Source organism: Primulina eburnea, chromosome 3 (genome assembly GCF_022965805.1).
Source record: "Primulina eburnea isolate SZY01 chromosome 3, ASM2296580v1, whole genome shotgun sequence".
Classification (NCBI taxonomy): domain Eukaryota; kingdom Viridiplantae; phylum Streptophyta; class Magnoliopsida; order Lamiales; family Gesneriaceae; genus Primulina; species Primulina eburnea.
This window is the reverse complement of record NC_133103.1, coordinates 47,821,822-47,838,843: the sequence shown is the minus strand read 5'-3', so window position 1 is coordinate 47,838,843 and position 17,022 is coordinate 47,821,822. Positions and strand designations below refer to the sequence as shown.

The following is a 17,022-nucleotide window of genomic DNA, read 5'->3' as shown; positions in this document are numbered from 1 at the left end:
ACTATGTCAAAATGCAAAACAAGATGTCATACTAGTGATCACAAATAGAACTCATATATTTATAGATATAGGTATGTATAGATAAATTCTGATAAACAAGATGTTTTTCAAACTATTTTAAACATTATCTAAATCTAGTAATTAAATTTTTTTTATTATTAGTCACCCACGTGTATCGCACGTGAACATTCCTAATTGGTAGAAATACATAAGATGCAACATAATGGTCACGATAAAATCCACAAGCCAAAACACTGACAAACCAAATGAAACACACGGCGGAAAAAATAAAACGAGAAGCCGAAAAACAAAGGTATTAGCCTCCAGTATCACCATGCAATTATACCACACGACAAACAAGATCTAGACATACCATACAAACCAGAAATCACATACAAACAATAATGGTAGCTTCTGATACTCGGATTTACTAATTTTATGATTTATTTTGGCTTTACACAGAAGAAAGAAAAACGAAAAGAAGACAAAGACTCATCCTCTTTGCCCGTGGCTATGAATTCACCAACCTATGCAGGGTACGGAAGATTTCAGAACAAAATGACAGAAATTCAAGCCAGAAAGTGAATATGAAATTTAAAAAAATATGTTGAAGTTTATACTAACTTGTTCTGGAGTAATATTTGGTCCACCAAGTATCATACATTCGACTACACTGGTAAGATATTCTCTACGTGCACCACAACCATTATCCGGCTCGAATAGGTGTGTTAGGCTAACACTCAACAAATGATTTGAACTGTCCTTGATTACCCCGAAAAAATCAAATACACATAATGTAAAACTAGAAAAATTGAAATATGCAGCAGCCAATGGATGATGCGAAAACGTGCCTTTTGACAGTATGTGAGAGTGAATATATATACAAGGAACTATCTATATCATCCCATTGTAGAGATTCCTACAAAACTGGAAACTGTATGAAGTTTGAAATGAGTTATGATACTGTGAGCTTTACCAGTTGTGAAATTATGCACATCTTAATGTAATCTAAGGATTATATTCATCATGAATTCCTTCCTCTTCAATAGCTTTTATACAACGAGCTACTTTAAGTCGATTATGACTATAATATCGGAGGAAAGAGCAAACTGTGTAGCAGAGCCATCAGCAAGAAGAATAAAACTCGCACGCTGAGACTGCTACTGTGAGATATAGAGTGAGCCCCCACCAGGTGCACTGATCCAGTAAGCTCATCCTTCAGTTTAATAGTGGAAGAGCCTGCCAAAAAACTCAGATGGAATAAGTAGACAGTACAAAAAATCAAATAACTAAAAAACATATCATTCCTAAGAATTTCGGTTTTGTAGCATATAAGATCAAAAAGTTGGATGAAATAAATATAAAGGAAAATTTAAATTTAAAATATAGTCACAAATGATATGAAGATCCTAATATCTAAAGTTCACGATCAAACCATAATTCTTAGTAGCAAAGTTTAGAGCTCTGTTGCAATTTAAACTTAAAACAACTAAAATAACAGAAAGTTCATCAAGCACGAACTATGCACGTATTATCAGTCGATACGTAAGTGACATAGAGCATTCACTAATGCCTAATGAGTGGTCTTTAAGAAAATAAGCCACCAGTATTCACCATTTTGGATTCATAAATTGAATATTACGATCGTTGCAAGATCAATTTATAACTTCGGGCCTGGTGCTATATTTTGCTACTCTGCTTTTAAAGCACTAACCAACAAATTATATCGATCCATATTCAATCAATGAAAAACAACAACAAAAATAAAATAAAAAATTCCCATATCAGTAGACAACTTCAAAGAACATCATTCATGCTAAATAGAGACCTGAAAATTATTTGTTGCATCCCAACAAAACATCAGGAAGGTAATCCGGTTGATGGAGGGATTTCAATGTTTAACTGTAAATTTTTTAGAAATTTTGCAAAGGATAGGAAAAGCTCCATACGAGCAACAATAGTTCAATCCCATACAACTCCAGCAGAGTAATGGTTGTCTCATGCGCTGTCTCAACATCATGGAGACCAGCTTTTAATTTTCCTCGTGCTTCAAAGTAATAGCTAATAAAAATACTTATGGGGCCAACGAGTAGTCAATCACTAGTGATTTTTCATGAAGAATATACATTCAGAGTTAATCATGCATATGCATGTACATAGGGACATTGGACCTGAAAAATAAGTACATGAACAAACGAAAAGATAACAGTGTGTCCATTGTATTTGTTCATTGTAGAGAAGGGAAATTGAAAAGGGGAACTTTGACCACTGCAGGAATCAAATCGAATCTATACTCCAAATATTTATGTCACTGGTATCCCTAGCTGCCCACTTAAATAGTCGGATGTTGCAGTCATTAGGGATCTCTCAGATTTACATTTCACAAAATACTTGTATTGCGTAGAAAAAAGATCGATATTTGATGTTTTATGAGTCCATTCCTTTAACATTTCATGTTGGCACCAGTGCAGTCCTTCACAAAAGAAGTAGCACCACCATTCTTAATAAATGGATGCTAAATCGTTTGAGGTTCATGGAGCAAAAACAAACGTTCAAAATGCCTCCACATTAGCAGTCAAACAACAAGAAAATATCTGCGATGTTTCAAGGCCTTGTTTCCTCTATAACTTGGTCATAAATGATCATACTTGCATTCATTCTGTGTAATTATCATCATGTAACATAATGTTACATAGCACTGCACAGAAATTAGGTGCACCCAAGAAAAATATGAAAATATACATCTGTCTGAATGAGCGATTCATAAGTATCGGATGGTTGTACCAAATCTGTATTCAGTTTTAGAGTGAATCAACTTTGTACCATCACTGCTACTAGGATCCAGCAGAAAAGAAAAGGTAAATTAACATTACGACAATTACGTTCAGTCATCAACTAAGCTTGGAGTGACCTGTAGCTCAGTCAAGAGTCCAAACCACAATCAACTAGGGATCAAGTGTACATACATGCATCAATACTTACAGTTATATTCAGTCCATCCAATCGCTTGATTTTCAAGATCATAAAGGATCAGCTTATTTGAGAGAACCAAGTCTGCCAACATTGAACAATAAGAAGTTCAAAAAATAAAATATAAAGTTAAACATCTCAACATCATGCCCTAGAATAAGTGATGAATAGATGATAAACTGACACTCAGTAACAATTGCTTCTTTTCAACTCTCCCAATGTAGAGGAATGTAGGCCCCAATTCAAATAATCCGGTATTAAGGATAATTAAGCAAAACCCCGATAACTTCAACATGTGTACATATTTATATATCGGAACAATACATCAAATATACCGATACATATACCAATATATATATATATATATTGGTGACAGGAAGGAAGAAAGGCAGAAAAGCAGAGCATGCTATTGGGAAAGGGGGTGAACAACTTAGGCACAAATTGCATCAGCATCCCTGTTAAAATTCGAAAAACGAAAAACTCCCTATGTAAATTTAATTGCATTTAAACCTTATAAAAATCAGGCACAACACTCTTTTCAAATGAAGTAATTGTGTTTTTAAAAAATGGAGGATAAATTAGCATATTAATATTTTTTAGGGGGTTTTATTTCTTTTAGACTTTACGCCGAGTGGGCTGGTACAATTAGCCCAACAACTTAGCTCAAGACAAGTCTTTGATTAATATGAATGCAGAAAATCATGCAAAGAGAATTACTATTTAATTCCATTAAAGTACTTGAACAATTTCAGATTCAACTTGAAAAATAGTCAAAATAAGCACCATACCTCCCAAAAGCGTAATATTACTTTTCTCACGACTGTTTTGCCAACCAATACAGGTCAAATCTTCCTGTCAGAAAATAAAATAAATTAAATTCATTTCCCGAGCCTAATAAAAATAGGTAACACAGAACAAAAGACTTGAACAAAGACATATGTCAAATGAAAGAAACAATAGAATGCTTTGAAATGTTTTGTTCTCAAATTCACTTCTGCCTTTGAAAGGAAGTGGTAAAACTGGCATTGCTTCAAAACTATCAACACTGATGCTGAAGTATTAAAAAAAAAGTAACTACTCCATTATATCATGTCTTCCAGGTTCCTAATTTTTCCTATAAAAGTTCTTCTCTGTGACCACTGAAGGGTTCACATTTTGTTGTACTCACAGTTAACCTAACATACAGAAAATTTATTAAAAGCTCAGCTACCACCACTACCAAGGCCCCGTTACATTAGTAATGTGATTAGAAAATGTTTGATTTCATTATCCTTTCACATCATCCCTTAACAAACTTGGAACAAAGCACTAAATGTAAGCTTTGGCCCTCAAGCTTATGCTAAGAAAAGGCAACCACCATTTGAGTCCTCGTCGTGATTTTACCTGTCTTCTGTCTGAATCAGCTCCTCTATCTTGCTGTCACATTTCCCAGAGGCAAGTACACAAGGAATTGGGAAATGAGGATATTAAGCTATGATCAATTACAAGTCTAAGTTCATTATTTTGGCAGCTTGATAATATGTATTTACCAAGCGTAAGACAGTCAAACGATAGGGCAATGTTTGTTTATCTTTCCAGGGAATATTTTCATTTCCCAGAAGTTAGAACAAAAATAAATCAATTATGCTAAAATTCTTTGTTTAAAGTACACGTAAAACTCAATTTTACATTTGCCGATACAATTATTATTTCAAATTCACCTTTTCATCACTCCCAAGCATGATTCTATCATTATAGTATATTATAATGCAGTAAATTATATTTTTAAATTTTGAAATAACTGCATTATATATTACAATCTAAACAACCCAATATAGACTTGTCGCAACATCCAGAATATAAAATGTGTTACTTTGACACAACCAAACATATTGTACATTTCTCAATTTAATTACCAGATACATTTCCAATCAACCATTTCCAGAAATAATGTAAGTATGATCAAACATACCTAGTATTTCAGGATTTGCAATATTTGTAACTCGTGATTTCGTAAACTAACATTGTCACTATCGTTGGTTTTTTTCGTTTTAAAAATCCATTTTGTTAAGCTAGATTGTAATGCATTAGTCTGACCAATCATCATCTGGCCCTTGAAAAATTAAATATGTGTCGCCACAAAATGCTGGCAAGCACCATGGCTGCTCATGCAAAGTAAACAAGGAGCTGCTTCTGCAGGGCACACCAAATATCAAATACTCTAAAGATGGCATAAGCGAAAGTTGAAAATTGGTCTAATTTTAATAGCAAACTATTAAAAGCAAGGAACGTCATGTACTAGACATAGCATTTGTCTTTCTCAACAGCACAAGAACTTCAGGAAAATAAATAATTTTTTTCCCGAATGTTAATAAAGATTTTAGAGCAGAAACAGATTGTGCAAAATAATTATGCTAAACCAGACATGGGTAACAGAATATACTTACAAAAGTAAATAGGTATTCATGAGGATAAACCTTCAGCAAAAGCGAATTTTCAAAGTGGAAAACGACAGGGGGAAAATCGTCATCAAGGCTGCAACAGACAGAGACGAGGTTATAAAGGTTTAGAAAACTTCTACGAAAAAACAGAAAATTCTGTACAAACGCGAGTCATAAAATGAGGCAGATTACTGAAATAACTAATGAACTCCTCAAGAATTAGACAACCAGGACGTCAAACAAGACTATTAAAACAACACAATTTTTAAAACTAAAACTATGAACCATCTTCCAGCAATAAAATCATAGTAAAATTTACTAATTCCAAATACATAAATGTCAAATAAACAGCAAAATCATAATATAGTACTGCAGGATATCTCATGCACAATAAATCATAAAGGCTAATATTGCCAAACAGAGAACAGAAAAATTATTGTTTCTCAAAAACTTTAGAATTCCAGAATTGAAAATAAAATCTTAGAATTTTGTCATTCAGAACATACAATATGACGAAGAGAGAGAGATAAATTATATTTGATACCCCATAAAACGAGATCAGCTCAATCTCGACAGCTTAGATAATGAAATGTTATCCGTCAATTGGCTTTCATCCGTTAATTGGCCCACTAACTAGATCACATCTAAAAGTCATCCTAGAGCTCACCTCGGACCCAATAAACAGGTTTCATCAGGTAATCATCTGGGAGCTCATACCCAAGCCCAAGCGGCCGACCTCCCAAATACTAGTTACTAGGGCGACTATGCAACTCATGGCCAACCTCCCCGCCGATGTCCCCACCACCTCCTAATATCTAGTATGAGGGCGACTAAGCAAGTTGTGGCCGAGGTCCCAACCGACCTAATTATACATTCTCATTAATCGAATAGGGTTTCATGTGCGGACCTCCCGAGCCTAGCTATAGGGAAGGCGAACGTGAGCTCACTACATGCTAACAGAGTTCGGTTACAAATGAACCCATAGTTAGATGTACAAATATCATGTCTAAGAAAGAGTATCACAAAGATTTGATCCAATCACATCTAAGATTATGATAATCTAAAGTCCAACAAAGAAAGAATTCGGCGAGATATAGAACCCTATCAAGACTATTAGTCATGAGAAAACTCTATTCATACGGTAACTCTTCTACTATTAATACTAGGTTCGATGGTGTTATTTATCCATTCACTCATATTGCTTACTTCCAGTTTTCTCTCTATTTTCCTGTTCTCTGATTTGAGCATTAGGACTACACCAGAAAAACCTCTTACCCCTTTCTAACGACCTTGCTTGTGTTTTCAGGCGACCATCAGATGAATCGAGCTGACCTCCCGAAACATATTCCCGACCCTTCGACAGGTATCATTATTTTATCAACATCAATTGACATCGTTTGTGGAAACATTTGAGCAAAGATGTAGATATAACTGGTAGAAACACAATATTGTGGAGTAGCGCCTAAAGGTCATCCACATATCTTCCATGGAAGCTCATCCTTATCATTGTAGTTGGAGGTTGTCTTCAGCTCCTCAGGCAGATATCGTCACCAACTCTTCTATAACAGGGCACACTTGGCTCATCAACAGGAGCTCTTCAGAGAGATAAGTTCATTCTCAACCACTTCTTTGGCTATAGGCCATCTCCCAGCACTTCAGCGAGGGCCAATCATCGACAAGCTCTTTAGCAAGCCGTCATCTACGACCAACTCTTATCCTAGAGGTCATCCGCTAGATCTCAGGTCATCAAGGGTCATGTTTTACGATGAAATGAATGAGGAAATACGAGCAGATGATCTGCAATTGGTAGAAGAGAAAAGATATATTGCAGGCTGGATGGATAACTCGGTCCTACAACCGGAGGGTCATGCATAAAAAAGGTACAAGAGGTGGAGGTCAGGAAGTTGGATCCAAAGTGGGAAGGCGCGTTCAAGGTATTGGAGAAGCTCAGCTCATGTGTATATTATCTAGCAGACCTAAGGGCAAGAAGCTGAAGAGTCCATGGGATTCATATCACCTTCGCAAATATTATGCTTAGTTTATCTCTCAATACTTTTATTTTAATTTTATCAGAGCATTGCACTTTGGTTTTTGGACAAGTTATTTTCTTGTTTCTATAATATTACATATTTTGTCTTGAATTGTTGCAACCTGGAATACTTAGGCTTTCACCTGACCTCAGCTCAGGAGCCCGATCACGTCAGGCTCACCTCGCCTCGGTTACGCCAGGCCATAAGGGTTTTCACTTGACCTCAGCTCAAGAGTCCTGATCACGTCAGGCTCATCTCATCTCGGTTACACCGGGCCATAAGGGTTTTCAACCGACCTCAGCTCAAAAACACTGGTCACGTCAGGCTCACCTTGCCTAGGTTACGTCGGGCCTTAACGGTTTTTACTCGAACTTAGCTCAGGAACCCTGATCACATCAGACTCACCTTGCCTCGGTTACGCCGGACCATAAGGGTTTTCACCCGACCTCAGCTCAGGAACCCTGATCAAGTTAGACTCGCCTCACCTCACCTCACCTCGCTTACGTCAGGCTAAAGAGTTTTCAACCGATCTCAACTCAGGAGTCCTGATCAGTTAGGCTCGTCTCGTCTCGCTTACGCCAAGCTCTGAGGGTTTTCACCCGACCTCAGCTCAAGAGCCATGAACAAGTCAAGCTCATTTCGCCTCGGTTATGTCTAGCTTTAAGGGACTTAGGGAAGGAATCCCGGGCTGAGCTTAAAACAAGTCCTCAATACTTAAGTCAAAATGAGTATAGCCCATCTCTCCGCAATAGGTGTATATGGCCGACCTCCCTCAAATTAGCCTTCACGAGGTTATTATTTATTGTGATAAACCAAACTCCCTGAGCTCAGCCGACCTCTCTCAGATTAGCCTTCACGAGGTCATTATTTATTGTGTTGGGCCGAGCTCCCCAAGCTCAGCCGACCTCTCTCAGATTAGCCTTCACAATGGTATTATTTATTGTGTTGGACCGAGCTCCACGAGCCTAACTGAACTCTCTCAGATTAACCTTCAAGAGGTTATAATTTATTAAATGTTGGACCGAGCTTCTTGGCTCGACCACTCACTCAAATTAGCCTTCACAAGGTTATTATTTATTGTGTTAAACAGAGCTCCCAAGCCCGGTCAACCTTTCTCAGATTAACCTTCAGGAGGTTATTATTTATTAAGTGTTGGACCGAGCCCCCCGTCTCGGCCGACATCTAGAATTTGCTTCATGAGGTTATTATTTATTGTGTTGGACCGAGCTCCTAGAGCCAGCGACCTCTCTCAGATTAACCTTCATGAGGTTGTTATTTGTTGTGTTGGACCGAGCTTCCCGAGCATGGCCGACCTCTCTCAGATTAACCTTCACGAGATTATTACTTATTGTGTTGGACAGAGATCCCCGAGCCCAGCCGATATCCCTCAGATTAACCTTCACGAGGTTATTATTTATTGTGTTGGACCGAATTCTCCGAGCCCGGCCGACCTCTGATGGTTCAACTATTTGGCCGAGTTCCCCGATCCCCGTTGACCTCTCTCAGATCAACCTTCATCAAGTTGATGGTTCAACTATTTGACCAAGCTCCCCAAGTCTGGCCTATCTCTCTCAGATCAACCTTCACGTAGCATGGATTCACATACCTCTTTTTACAACCAAGTAGCATAGAACACTTGTCAGCTTTTAAGTCAACCATGCCTAATATTGTTGTTGATGATGATATTTCCATTTCCTTTTCTCGCAAGCCTCATGTGCCACCATCACCTTTCTAGTTTTTGGCCTCCAATTCACTCATACCATTCAAACGAGAAAGATAATGCACTAAGCTGCAATATAAAATAGTGATTATCAAATTTAGCATAATTGATATGTGAATCCGGTAGTCCTCTTTTTTACAACCAAGTAGCATGGAACACTAGTTAGCCTTTTAAGTCAAAAGTGAAAGTTTTGATGGAGTAACAAGAAGTTTTTGTGGTGTAGTAGCATCTTCCAAGACGAATATCAATCAAACATTTCATCATGTGTCCAGGCTTGAAGCATACGATACTTTTGCAAAAAAAAGATTATCCACTAGTCTACCCAATGCCCCAAAGAATAATGACAAGATAAATCATCAATAAGATCAATTGGATCCTTCAAAATAATATTATTAGTTGATGAAAACGAAGAATCGCTAAACGAAGATTGTCCTACTGTCGTTTGAAAGATGACGAAAGAGCCTCGTATTCAGCAATTCCAAAGATTGCCAAAAGTAACTCGCAGACTTGTGTTTGATCCAGTTCTAATCCAATGGGTCATGCAAAATCCATGAAGGCAAAATCCATGAAGGCTAATGACTTTCTTTAGGAATGTTTTAACATCATACTTTAGAACATTGAACAATTGTCACATCTAGAATAGCAATGTACCATGACAAAGGTAAATTTTTTGCATCAAAGTATTATTTGCCATTATTCTCAAATCTTGTCCAGGCTCACAACACATGGACAATGCAATAGAAACCTAAGTTTCTTTCTTTCTTGCTCCAGTTAACAAATATGGCATTCAAGGAAAAGTATCATCACACAGATACTTATTTTATAATGTATAAAAAACATCTCAACTAAAAAGGGCTTAAGAAGCTTCTGTGGGTCTCTCTAATGTACCAAGTAGTTTCATGAGCATTCATGACCATGGGATTCTAGCCTTTCTTGCAATGAATTGTATGATTTCCTGATTACAGCAAGACTTTTTTATGTGAGAAATGATATTCTATTAATAATTTAAAAGATGTTAATTACAATCAATAGACCAGTGATCCACTGTCAACAAAAACTACCTAAGATCGTTGCTCTATCAATGATACACAAAAGTCCAATCTCTCAATACATCTGTGATTGACACATTAACTAATAGATAAGCTTTTCCAGCAAGAAATGAGAATTCAACACCACGAGTCAAAGATCCATTGCTTCATTATGAAAATGTTTTTGTTTGCTTAAGGATTTCAAATTGATCCACAAACAGTTTGAAACAATTTCCCAGTATGGCCACCCTAGCAGTAATAACCAAATAAATTTGCTGGCTTCAGAACTGTAATGATCATAACTAGCCAATAACATTAGAATCAGAAATCCCCATACCCATAGGTAGTATCATCAACCATCATAATGCCATGAGATCTACCAGACAGGACCACTAGAACAATACATAAGTGAACAAGGTGGAAATATCAGAAGACTGAAATCAAATTCAAACGGAGGATATTGCCAAAAAAAGCAAGTTAAATAAGATATTACCCCCAAGTCTACAAATAATCTCTAAATCATTAATGAGAAGTTATTGCAATAATAACGAACAGCCTCAGCTGAGATCAACTCATTCGAAAAGCATCAAAGAGGAGTCATACCTTCCTGAATGGTCAAAGCAAGTGTACTGGTCATGAAGTATTTGTAAGTTCAAATCCGGCTGCCAGGAGAGTATCTAATAAATATAATGCCCATAGAACGTTAAATTTCCAGCTCTCAACACAAAAAATTAATAAAGTCAATTAAAACAATTGTAAATGATACCTGTTTCACTAGTGGCACATAAATCTCCTGTGGAAGATATGCCAGTGTAGTACCACTATCAATAATTGCCCCTTTCTTATCATTAATCATATGGACATCAGTGGTAAGATTCAGAATATCAAGCCCTACTTGAATTGCTGTCATATTGACACTGTAATGGGGCCTGCAATTTTAATGAAAAAAGATAAGGGTTCAAGGGCTTGAGGTTGAAATTAATATAGGTAAAGCAATTATACAAAATACCAATTTTGAAATATCTATTTGTGGGAAACCGGAAGAACAAAGTAGAAAGGAAACTGAATCTATGGAGTAGTTTCTCTCGCATGCACTGAGCATGAGCTGTACTTGATCTTTCAGCGATAAACTTGTCTTTTTCTCTAAAAGTACCACGTGGTTCAAAGGTTTTTAACTAGCACAATGATCCTCTGCTAAAATTTGAGATATTTCCCTCACAATCCAGCAGATGCTACCTGCTTATTTTAATTGCATACGTAGAACTTTTCATCTCATTTAGCTTACAGCTATGGGGAAAACCATAAAGACAGTCAAGAACTCTGCGGCATCTCTTATGAATCAACATGAGGAAGAAAAATAACTCAATTTATCAATCACAAGATGTTCATGCATCATATTGAAACTTCAAGAAGATTAAAGTAAAACATACTTCTAAATTTTAAACTCAATCAAATAAAAGAAATGATCATTTGTCAAACTACGCTGACTCCATAGCCTTATAGGCATTCTGCAAGGTATTGGCGGATAAGAGACAAATATCTAGTTTCTCTTTGATAAAGAAAAATTCAGGTAAAGACAAGAATCAGCATTCTAACCGAATGAAAATAATGTGATTCAAGACAAATAGCAAAGTGGCACATTAGAATTTGAAGATCTGGCTTACTGGTTTGGCACCAGAGGTGTTGTATTCACTTGTGGTTGAACAACATGGCCAATGGCAAAGATGCCTCCACCATTCACGCCATCTAAACAATGTGCAAACATCTTTTTTACTCTTCTGGATGCAGCTAGCTGTGAAATCATTGAGGAATTGGACTTTCCAAAACCCAATATCCCATCAAGTGCATCATCTGAAGATCCTAGATCCCCAGATTGTCTAGCACCACATCTGCCCAAAAACATTGCACTTAATGATAGGCTAAAGAAAATTAGTACTCACCAATTAGAATTTCCAAAACTTTTACTAGACAAAAATGAAAAGAACTCAAATCTTATGTTAATAGCTCAAATTACATAAATAATGTGAGAATTTTAGAGGTTAAATGATCCGTTATGGATATTTTGTTGAAGACCGAGAATAATAAGTTTGGCCAACAAGATGCTGGCCAAAAATGTTAAGAAAAGACTTAATTAGAACTATCAACGTTGATTCAAAATAGTGTATCCTAAGGAAAAGGTCAGCAAAAAACCATAGACGGATTGTATGAGAGAAGATAGGGGGCCGCTTCTGGTTCAATATATGAAAAGGTTATTGAGATACGTAATAAAACCCGGAACAATATTTGAACTCTCAGATATCTAGCAGCCTTACAAGTTCAAATTTGGCACCTTTAAAGCAATCTTGACTTTGCATGTGCTTGTACTAATAATGTACAATTGCGGGCAACATTGAGTTAAAGTAAGTGGGACATAGTATACCAAAGTTTAAGCTCTCCAGCAGTAAAGTCAACAGAAAATTGAGTGTGTTACGAAATTTAAACTGTCTATTGAAAAATAATGTGCAAATGCCAATCTGCATCGCAATATCGTGAAACTTGATTCGAATGATAAATTTCTACCTTTTCCAATTCAAAATAGATGCTTCATGGAAAAACAAACATTTGCTAATAATTTCAAGTTGTCGAACCAACTAGGCCGCTTGGATAAGCTTGTGTCTCTTTGCTTCGCAGGAGTCATTTGTTTTCTGGACAGATTCGTGGTTGTTTTAAATCATTTTGCCTCCGCAGGTTAAACTTGACCAACCTATATATCATTTTTTTTATTTCTAAAGGTCGGGTATGGCACGTACACCGTCGTCTGGAGGTTTGTTATCACAATAGATTATTTATATAGCAAAAATTTGCAAGGTTTCATACTATTATGACTCTGGACTATATACAAACATGATTTGTAACCAAGAAATCTGTTTGATATTAGCTAACCCACATGATATGTGTGCAAAAAATAGCAAAAGTTAGTCTTTTGCATAAAATATACCTCAGAAGCACTTAAAATAATAAAGAAGGAAATAAAATTAACATACCCAAAAATAACACTCCCATTTGCTGACGTTGTTTGTAGATCGCCAGAGACTCGATCATAAATGACAACATCCTCTACAAAGTATCCCATACTATAACTTCCGTCTCCATAAACCTCGGTATAGAAACATGACGCATTTTTAGTGCAACCAGAGAAGGAACCTCCTCCTATCTCTTTACAAAAATCATTATCACATGATACCAGTTTCCCAGTCGAAGAGCCATTGGGATTGTAAAGGGTAAGTTCTATCTGCCAAAATATAAAAACTTCATAAACATAAGATGAGAAAGCCAAAGGATACGCCAATTTTTCTAGCATTCTAAACCTCGTCCAAAAGACAAAAGATGTAAGCAACAAAAATTATGAAGATCATACGCCATGGTAGCCTCTTCGGGGGCACTCGTGGCACTGAATGCAATTAACCCATGTTATATCACTTCCAGTATCAACTTGAACATAATAATCCTTTGAAGGCGTTCCTATCCCTATTTTAGCGTAGTAAAGCCTGTATGATCAAACCCAACACAATAGTAAGAGAAATGCAAATGTGATGAAACAGATAAATCAGCTCACGAGTTTGGTACAATACATTTTCTTATCATTAAGAATGAACAAACAGGTGTAAGGTTCAATTCATGCATTCTAAATCATATCTAGAGCTCTATTGTATAGTCAAGTTAGCAGTAAAAAGATGAAAAAAATGGATAACCACACACGACTATGCAAGGTTGCGCCTTTTCAGTGTGTCTACCATAGCAGTAAGTCCTTTGTGTAAACTGGATGAAAGATAAACTGACACAAACATAAGCCAATAAGACACTTTGTTTTACTTTTTTAACAAAACTCGCTTGTGCCTAGGTGGTGCTTTGGCACAGTTCCTTGCCAGTGAATAGATTAAAAATTTAAAAATGACAAACTATACAACAGACAAATAGGCCAAAGCCACCAAAAGAAATAAAGAAGACCTTACAATAGCGCGTAACTATTATGTAATTAGTCTAGTTGGTACATGCACAGATGTCAACTTTTTACTAAATGATCCCTAACAGAATTCACATAAAGATCAATGGAGCACTAGATTTTTCAGAAGATAAATAAATTATTTTCCGCAACCATCCTGTATTTTTGATGAGGCTAAATATAGAAAAAAATTGTGACTTGGCATTCGCCAATTAGTGCATTTATTTTTTAGACTTTCAATCCACTGTTTAATGCAACACTGTACCCCAGCACGCACAACATAATTCATCCATACCTTATTTGTTTCCAATTGTTTTCGCTAGTTATTAATGCAACGCAACTCATATGTTATTTCCGCCCCAAGATTTGGCATCTCTTGAAGGTTCTAGAATTATGAAAATGAAATCTGGTCGTTGAATTTCTAGTGAAAAAATTATTCAACCACTACATTACAGTCCTTGATTTGATAATTATGTGTTTATTCCAACGTTAATCCATCCAAATACTGCTATTTAATTTCAAAAGAAGAAATCATCACTGATTCGATAGAAGAGAAACACCTAACTCCTTATACAGCATGCCTTCACAATTCACAATCATAAAGTCATAAAGTTTTCAGACAACAATACGAAAACCGAGCATAGTCAGAACTCAGACGACCAACAAAATAAAGAAAAATTGGCAAGATTGCTAAACAACTCCGTTGTGGACCTAATATTGAAATAACCATCACCGTAAAAGATTCTTTATCTAATAATTGATTCATTAAATTCATTAAACAAGAATGAATTTAGTTGTATATGCATTCACAATGAATTAGCTAATTTAGTTGTCTAATGCATTCACAATGATTCGCTAATCATTAGCGCTGACTGAAACTATGAGCACTTTAAGCGAGATTGATTTGGTCTCCTAATATTTGAAAGTAACTATAAACCCTGTCAGAAAATAATTGGTACAGAACGCACTCTAATTTTGAGCATGTTGCTAAAAACCTCTAATCTCAAATTTTGGGTGTGCATGCATATTTTTGCGTCTCTTTCCTTTATTAATTTTAACTCTTTTTACTCGCTTCTAACGACAAACAAACCTCAACAGCTCATTCAAATTGAAGGTTTTTTTTCATAATTATACATATAACCAAAGATGATCTATTAACTTGTTACATTTTAATTTTTTCTTTTCCACATACTATATTAAACAAAGAATAATAAAGGAACATTCAATTTTAATATGATAAATAGGTGCATTTGAGTCATTATGAGAGCAAGTAAAGAATGTAGAAAAACATAGAAGGGCTCCAAAAATGCAAATGCATGAACATCATTTGAGTATAGGGGGTTTAAGTAAAATATTTATTGTATGGGCCTTGTACCTATTTATTCCTCAAAGTTTTAACTTCTCAGTTACTTTCAATATTATCGGGAAATACATCTACCTAAAATAACAAATTCCTAAAACCAAAAATCAGAAAGAAAAAAAAAATTAAACCGCAAAAATCTGCATACTTTTGAATGTTAGCATTCTCAAAGAACATTGTATCCTATATATCCACCATATCTTAAGCACAATCAATCTAGCATAAAAATTACGACTTTTTGTACAAGCACCATGATATATCAATCACTACCTGCAGGATAAACATTCGCCCATAGATTTAAGTATATGATCCCTCGGTTGAATACTTACTTGTTCAAACAAATAATTGTTTGTTTTAGAAACTAAGATTAATAAGAAAGGTGTACACCACCATTGTTGATCATCGCACAACCAATATGTTTAAGCACGTAGAATCAACAAATTATTCATTCAAGCTAATATTTGGCACAGCATCAAAAGCGTCATTTCGTGATAGCATTTTATATGATCACAGAAGAGATATATTCACTACTACATGTAATCAAACAAAATATCACAATTACTGGTTTATCCAAACATTAATGCATATCCCCGGCATCTGTAGAAATTCGGAAATGACAACTCTACAAAACCACCAGTCCGATCATCCAAAGGAACACCCAAAACTACGCCGGATTTCCTAATCATCGATTCGTTCTACCACAATCCGTACCGAAAACACCAAAAACAGCAAAGAAAAGCAAAAAACAGCATACCCAATGGAGTCGGGACGGCCGGTTCCTCCAAGCGGAATATCAACGCCGGCTAGAATTGCGAGGTGGCGAACGACGTCGTGTGCTCTTAGGGCACTGAGGCTCCGATCAGAGCCGGGAAATTTGTAAGTCACTTCAATCACCCCCACTCCACCGCCACCAACGCCGCCTCCGTATGCAGACGCGAGGAAATCGACGACTGCCAGAAAGAGAAGTATCGAGTGGAGGCGCGAATCCATTTTCCGGCGCTGATGAATGCTGATTGGCGCTATTTAATCAAATTCCTAATGAAAATTGTAATTATTTATTATTTGATCGGTGATTAAAATAGTAATCCATTTTCCACTTCTAACAAAGAAAAGTCGTCTTATACTTATAATTGGTCTAATTAAGTATACTTCTTTTATATAAAATATAATTGGCCTAATTAGGTATCATTTTTATATATAAAATATTAATAATAACATCTCTCGCATCTTATTCGGAAAACAAATCAACTCTAGTATTCATAAGTTTTAACAAAAAATAATATTTTTTTAAAAAAATATAATACTTTTTCAAAAATGATTCAAATAAATATTTGTATCACAAAATTAAAACGTGATATCATCTCATATAAATTTTTGTGTATGTGTGAAGATTGGGTGTAAAGATTGACTATTTATAGGGATGTAATCGAGTCGAGCCGACCGAACTCTTGAATGTTTGAGTTTGGTTTGTTTATAATCGAACCGAACTCGAGCTTTATTTAACGAATATAT

At 35.9% G+C, this 17,022-nt stretch overlaps 1 protein-coding gene across 2 annotated transcripts; it reads right to left on the bottom strand.

Moving 5' to 3' along the window:
* Positions 1 to 835: 835 nt before the first annotated feature.
* Positions 836 to 16,561, bottom strand: LOC140827737 (aspartic proteinase 36). 2 transcript variants are annotated; one of them, XM_073190539.1, is made up of 10 exons: positions 16,265 to 16,561; positions 13,566 to 13,695; positions 13,192 to 13,439; positions 11,833 to 12,057; positions 10,935 to 11,097; positions 10,772 to 10,845; positions 5,397 to 5,484; positions 3,759 to 3,822; positions 2,967 to 3,054; positions 836 to 1,239 (listed from the first exon to the last, which is right to left on the bottom strand). In XM_073190539.1, exons 1-9 carry the CDS (start codon positions 16,498 to 16,500, stop codon positions 2,972 to 2,974), a joined length of 1,311 nt encoding a protein of 436 aa, XP_073046640.1. In that variant the 5' UTR covers positions 16,501 to 16,561; the 3' UTR covers positions 836 to 1,239; positions 2,967 to 2,971. The 2 variants fall into 2 exon arrangements, with proteins under 2 accessions (XP_073046640.1, XP_073046639.1); XM_073190538.1 differs by having other exon boundaries at positions 2,983 to 3,054.
* Positions 16,562 to 17,022: the final 461 nt, after the last annotated feature.

Bases quoted from the DNA above. Each gene is read 5' to 3' on its own strand.
- LOC140827737 (XM_073190538.1), bottom strand. From the start codon at position 16,500: ATGGATTCGCGCCTCCACTCGATACTTCTCTTTCTGGCAGTCGTCGAT. The intron at 5,485-10,771 runs GTATGACTCCTC...TGTCTGTTGCAG, and splicing joins TGCTTTGACCATTCAGGAAG to CCTTGATGACGATTTTCCCC. The intron at 3,055-3,758 runs GTATGGTGCTTA...CAATGTTGGCAG, and splicing joins TAATATTACGCTTTTGGGAG to ACTTGGTTCTCTCAAATAAG.